This window comes from Medicago sativa, chromosome 2 (assembly GCF_051527215.1).
Source record: "Medicago sativa cultivar Bolivia chromosome 2, Bolivia_mono, whole genome shotgun sequence".
NCBI classification, from domain to species: domain Eukaryota; kingdom Viridiplantae; phylum Streptophyta; class Magnoliopsida; order Fabales; family Fabaceae; genus Medicago; species Medicago sativa.
Genome location: NC_140750.1, coordinates 67,788,817 through 67,794,553, shown reverse-complemented (window position 1 = coordinate 67,794,553; position 5,737 = coordinate 67,788,817). Strand labels below are relative to the sequence as shown.

Genomic DNA, 5,737 nt, shown 5'->3' with positions numbered 1-5,737 from the left:
ATCATTGATATGGTAGAAAATATTTTCTTCAAAAAAAAAAGGCAAGCGGATACGAATGAAATTGGTGTGCAATGCATTTTTTAAAATGAAATTTGTTAGGTTAAATAATTGCAAACCTAATAAAGCAAATGAGCGGGAAAAAATTAAGTTAAGTTGTTGCAGACGTAACAAAATTAATAAATAAGGATAAAAAAAATGTAAAATTCTTTACCAAAAAAAAAAAGAGAGTATAAAATAGAAGGATCATACGTGATCATTGATATGGTAGAAAATATTTTCTGAAAAAAAAAGGCAAGCGGATAGGAATGAAATTGGTGTGCAATGTATTTTTTTTAGATGGAATTTGTTAGGTTAAATAATTGCAAACCTAATAAAGCAAATGAGCGGGAAAAAATTAGGTTAAGTTGCTGCAGACGTAACAAAATTAATAAATAAGGATAACGTGATTGACACATCAAAAAAATTTTTTTTAAAGGATTTACTAGTTTAACTGCTTTTAGTTAATCATTAAAAATTTAGAAGACCTTGGTTTAAAATTGAAAGAAAAAGTAAATAAATCTAACATCTAACAATTAATATTCATTATTCAGAAAGAAAAAAATGACAGCTAACCTCCTGCTAAATTTGTGTTGTGTAAACTGTTGATAGACCTGCCAACGTTACACCATATGCTTAGAAAATGGACTCAGAGACAGGAAAATAAAATATAGAAGGTTTATTTAATATGGAACATCTTAAAAGATCAATAGGTGAATTCCTTTTTATTATTTTTAATAATTTTTAATCCTCCTTTTCTTTTTTGTCACTACAAATTCACTTTTTTTTTTTGAAGAAGCTAAATGAGTCCACCTAAATTGGCCTGAGACAAGAGCACACTCCCAGATCCCAAACCAATACCACCAGACCAATCCAAGTGGGTTGTCACTACAAATTCACTTATGTTGAAGGTTCACCTATAAACATGTTCGTATCAGAAACACCTAAATTTATATGACAATTTTTCTATCCAAAAGTTTAATCGGATATAATACCCAGCATTATAAAATTATTTGAAGTGACGTCACTCAGTTTTTTTTTTTTTTAATTGATAGGTACATTGTTTAAAATGGATATATATGTAAGAGATTAATGTAAGATCGGGATAATGTAAAGGATTAAAATTTGAAAAATGTTATCTTTTTTGAACAAACAAAAATGAATTATATTAACACTGCTATAACAATCTTCTCAGTACAAGGTGTACCAAAAAGACTGCTAAAAAAACAAGCAGTTCACACGGAATACAACAAGTGGCTAGCTAATGCCTAAACACGACAACGGACTCTACCACCACAAATTATCACCAAATACAAAGATAACATTTTTGGCTTTCAACCACCACAAAGAATAATATATCACTTTGTCTAGTAGCTGAGCTATAGAACATTTTTTTTGTTTAAATAATCTAATATTTCTTTCATTCCATAAAACCCAAACAGTAAGGAGCCAAACAAGTTGGAGAAAATACCTCCGCGATTTCAAACCACATGTGTAGTAAACAGAGCAAAGTGATCTGAAATATCATAATCGTCGACACCATCAAAACCAATCCAAGACTGCAATAGAGGCCACAATGATCCAAAACAGCTGCACGGCAGGAACAAATGACGAGCATCCTCCAAAAGACCGCAACCAGACACAAACAGGCACGCCTCTGAATGAAGCACCCCGCGAGTCGTCAAATTAGATTTAGTAGGAAGGCGATCACGAAGCAACCGCCAAACAAATATAGACACCTTTAGCAGAACCTGTTTATGCCAAATCAAGTCAACATCATGCCAATCCTGCGGCGCCACCTGAAAAATGTTATCTATACTATATATATATATATATATATATATATATATATATATATATATATATATAGAGAGAGAGAGAGAGAGAGAGAGAGAGAGAGAGAGAGAGAGAGAGAAACAACCCATTTCAGCTCTTTTGGGCTGACTTCTTCTTTTTCCAAAAATGCCCTCAATTTTGAATACAAATAGCACATGTAACAAATAGATAAGAATAAATTTAAATATTAAAAAAATGTAACAAACACGATATAAATATATATATATATATATATATATATATACATGTCTGTTTTTTTTCTTTATCATTTAAAACGTGTAACAAACTAGATAAGTATATTTATACTTACTTTTTCATTATCCCAATTATACCCTTAAACAATTTTTTCTATAATAAAGATCATTCTTGGTGTCATTAAAAAAAAGAATTTAGATTATATTTTTTTATATATTGTTGGTGTCATTGAAATAAATAATCATGATTAGTTTAGTTTGTTATAACTTGAAAGCAACCAACATTTATAGTTTTAGTTTTAATCCAAATCAAAATTTTATAAAAAAAAAAACACCATTCATAATTTTCAAACGTTAGCGTAATAAAAAGAGCATGCCCGTCTTTTCGTTAGTTGGAAGATAAAGGATTGTCACACATACAAAAACACATCATGTACTATAATATCATTTCGTCAAAAAAAAATGTACTATAATACTATTCATGGTATAATTACATTGAACCTCTATTTTGTCAATATAATTTTCTTAATTTATACGCATTAGAGTAATAAAAAGAGCGGACAATTTGTGTCGGTATAGACGCTAGTAGTATATAAAGTATGTGTATATATATATTTGTGTGTTTATTATCTTCCAAAAGGACAACCCTAAAGCCTTTATTGCTCTCTCTCAAATGGATTATGAACCACCATTTTTACAGACCTACATGAGCCTTTTGCAAGGCACCAATGATCTTATTAGTGACCTAAATGATGTAGAGAAGAGTGAGATACCTCTAATTGATCTCAGACGTTTAAAACTTGACCAACTTGAGAGTGAGGAATGTATGAAAGAAATCACTGAAGCTGCTAGAAAATGGGGTTTTTTCCAAGTTGTGAATCATGGAGTTTCACAAGAGGTGCTAAAGAGCATGCAGTTTGAACAAAAGGAAGTGTTCCGAACACCTTTTGGAATTAAATCACAAGAGAATTTTTTGAACCTGCCTTCTAGAACTTATAGGTGGGGCAATGATTCTGCCATTAATCTAAAACAACTTATGTGGTCAGAAGCATTACACATGTTTCTTCCTGATATAGAAAAGATGGACCAACACAAAAGTTTGAGGTAGATATATATCTCTTTCATAGTTCTCACAATGCATTGTCATCATCATGTGTGAATCTTTTGTATTTAAGGTAACATCTATATATTCGTTACTTAATCTCTAATAATTTATTTTTTTATTTTTATTTTAGATCAAGTATTGAATCTTTTGTAAGAGTAGTTAACCCTCTGGCAGAGAACTTGGTGCAAATTCTAGCTCAAGAGCTGAACATAAACTTCAGCTATTTCCAACAGAATTGTTCAGCAAATACTAGTTATCTTCGTTTGAACAGATATCCACCATGTCCATTTCATTCAAAGGTGATTGGCCTTTTACCTCATGCTGATACTAGTTTCATTACTATAGTTCATCAAGATCATACTGGGGGATTGCAATTGATGAAAGATGGAAAGTGGATTAGTGTCAAACCTAATTCTGAAGCTCTCATTGTTAATATTGGAGATTTATTCCAGGTAATTAATGTTCTTATTACCACTCTTCTAATTGTGATTGTGATTGTGATGATGTAGTTTAGTATTTAAAACTCTAAACCAGATCATTTTTTCCATGTGTGAGGGGAAAATAAATATGTATATAAAAGTCTTTTTTTGAAAGGATCGTATAAAAGTCTTGTTATTTCCCTTCAAAAAAAAAAAAAAAGTCTTGTTATTTGTCATCGGTGGGTTATATTTTATTTTTAAATACAAATATCAGTATACTTAATTTTATATTTCCCATAAAAAATATTATATTTAGCATTCCTTTCAAAAATATAAAATTATATTTAATATTATGCAAATTTTCCATCACTAGCATTTCTGTAGGGATTGATATCTGAGTTGGTGCTAATTAAATTTTGAATTGCCTTTCTTATGAGTGAATTTAGAGGTTGAAAATAGGTCATGTCGGCCTACAACGATCAACAACCTAACATACATTAGGTCAGGTTAGACTAATTTTTTTAAACGGAGAATGCTTATGTTTTTTTTTAAGTCCGTTTATCTAAAATGGACAAATCTTATGCCATTAATTAAAAAGTTTTTTAGGTCTGTCAGACCAATCTTCTTAAGTAAATATGAATGATATTTTTATTATTATTATTATTATTATTATTATTATTATTATTATTATTATTATTATTATTATTATTATTATTATTATATTAATTTTTTCTTTTAGATTAAATTATAAATTTGTTAACTTTTTTCAGTAGTTTAACCTTATTAGTCCACATTATTTTTTGCATTATAAATTAGAATAGAAATATGATATCATATATAGTCAAATTCTCTAAAATGTCATGTTAAATATTCAGATGGAGTTTAATCCCATTGATCAATTAGTTTGTTAGTATTTTAAACATAAACCAAATTACTTATTTAAACATGTTCATATGAAATAAGTTTTTAAACAGGTCATATTAGACTTTCGAAATGGCAGACTCAGATAAAAAAAAAAAAAGTCAATGACATGTTACATATTAGACTTAGACTTTAAATTTTTTGGCAAGTCATCAAACTTAAGTCTTGCAAAGTCTAAGTCGACTCAACTTATTCCCACTGATAAATGAAATGTTGACCCATGTACTTTATTATATTGGCCGACTCTTTTACCAATCAACCTAATTGAATTTTTTTTCGTTATATTGTTGAGTGACATTTTTCTTCGAATAGGTCATTTTATGAGTTAGTGTATGCCAATATTGAGAGTGGTAGAAGAGTCGGTCAACATAATAAAGTACACAGGATCGTTTATATTGACCGACTCTTATACTAGTCTCTATAGACATAATTTTATATTATACTAACAATTTAGTCAATTAAGTACTCATATGACACAAACCCACCAGCTATAGAGTTCAACTAATCAAAGGCTAATTGCCTCAAGAAAAGTAATTATCAATAAGCAATTATGTTCATAGAATCAACTTACTACTAATGATGCTAATTAATCATTATAACTTGGAATTAACAACCTTTTTTAATATTAACTTTCTAGATAAGTGATTAAGTGGCTACCATTTTATGCTGCAGGCACTAAGCAATGGAGTGTACACGAGTGTTAGACATCGAGTGGTAGCTGCTGAGAAAGTGGAGAGGTTTTCTTTGGCATATTTCTATGGCCCTTCCATTGATTCTGTGATAGAGAGCTATGCCACGCCGCCACTTTATAGAAAATTTACATTTGGAGAGTACAAAGAGCAAACAATGAAAGATCTTAAGGAAGGTGGTGATAAAGTGGGGATATCAAGGTTTCTCTTATAGAAAACATTGATAGAAGAAGTAAGAAAAAAGTGAGCCAAAGTAATGATAACGAAGTTGGCATCTCCCACTCATATTTTGATAAGTTTTTTTTTTCTTCTTGTAATATTAATGGGTTCTTTTTCTTCTTGATTTCCAAATATGATATGTGAGTTTAAAATTCTTGTTTGATTGATAGGTTAAGTTAAGGTTATCGACTAATGAGTGTGAAGTGATGAATGATTGTTGGATTTTTTTTTTTTTTTTAAGGAGAATATGTGTTTGATTTGATGGTGTATACCATTTGAATGGATTGGATTATATAAATATCTTTTTGTCCGGGTTAA

At 29.7% G+C, this 5,737-nt stretch overlaps 1 protein-coding gene across 1 annotated transcript; it reads left to right on the top strand.

Annotated features, from left to right (window-relative positions):
• Positions 1 to 2,691: 2,691 nt before the first annotated feature.
• LOC146950001 (gibberellin 2-beta-dioxygenase 8-like) lies at positions 2,692 to 5,737 on the top strand. The gene is made up of 3 exons (XM_085745972.1): positions 2,692 to 3,170; positions 3,302 to 3,623; positions 5,184 to 5,737. Exons 1-3 carry the CDS (start codon positions 2,740 to 2,742, stop codon positions 5,412 to 5,414), a joined length of 984 nt encoding a protein of 327 aa, XP_085602098.1. The 5' UTR covers positions 2,692 to 2,739; the 3' UTR covers positions 5,415 to 5,737.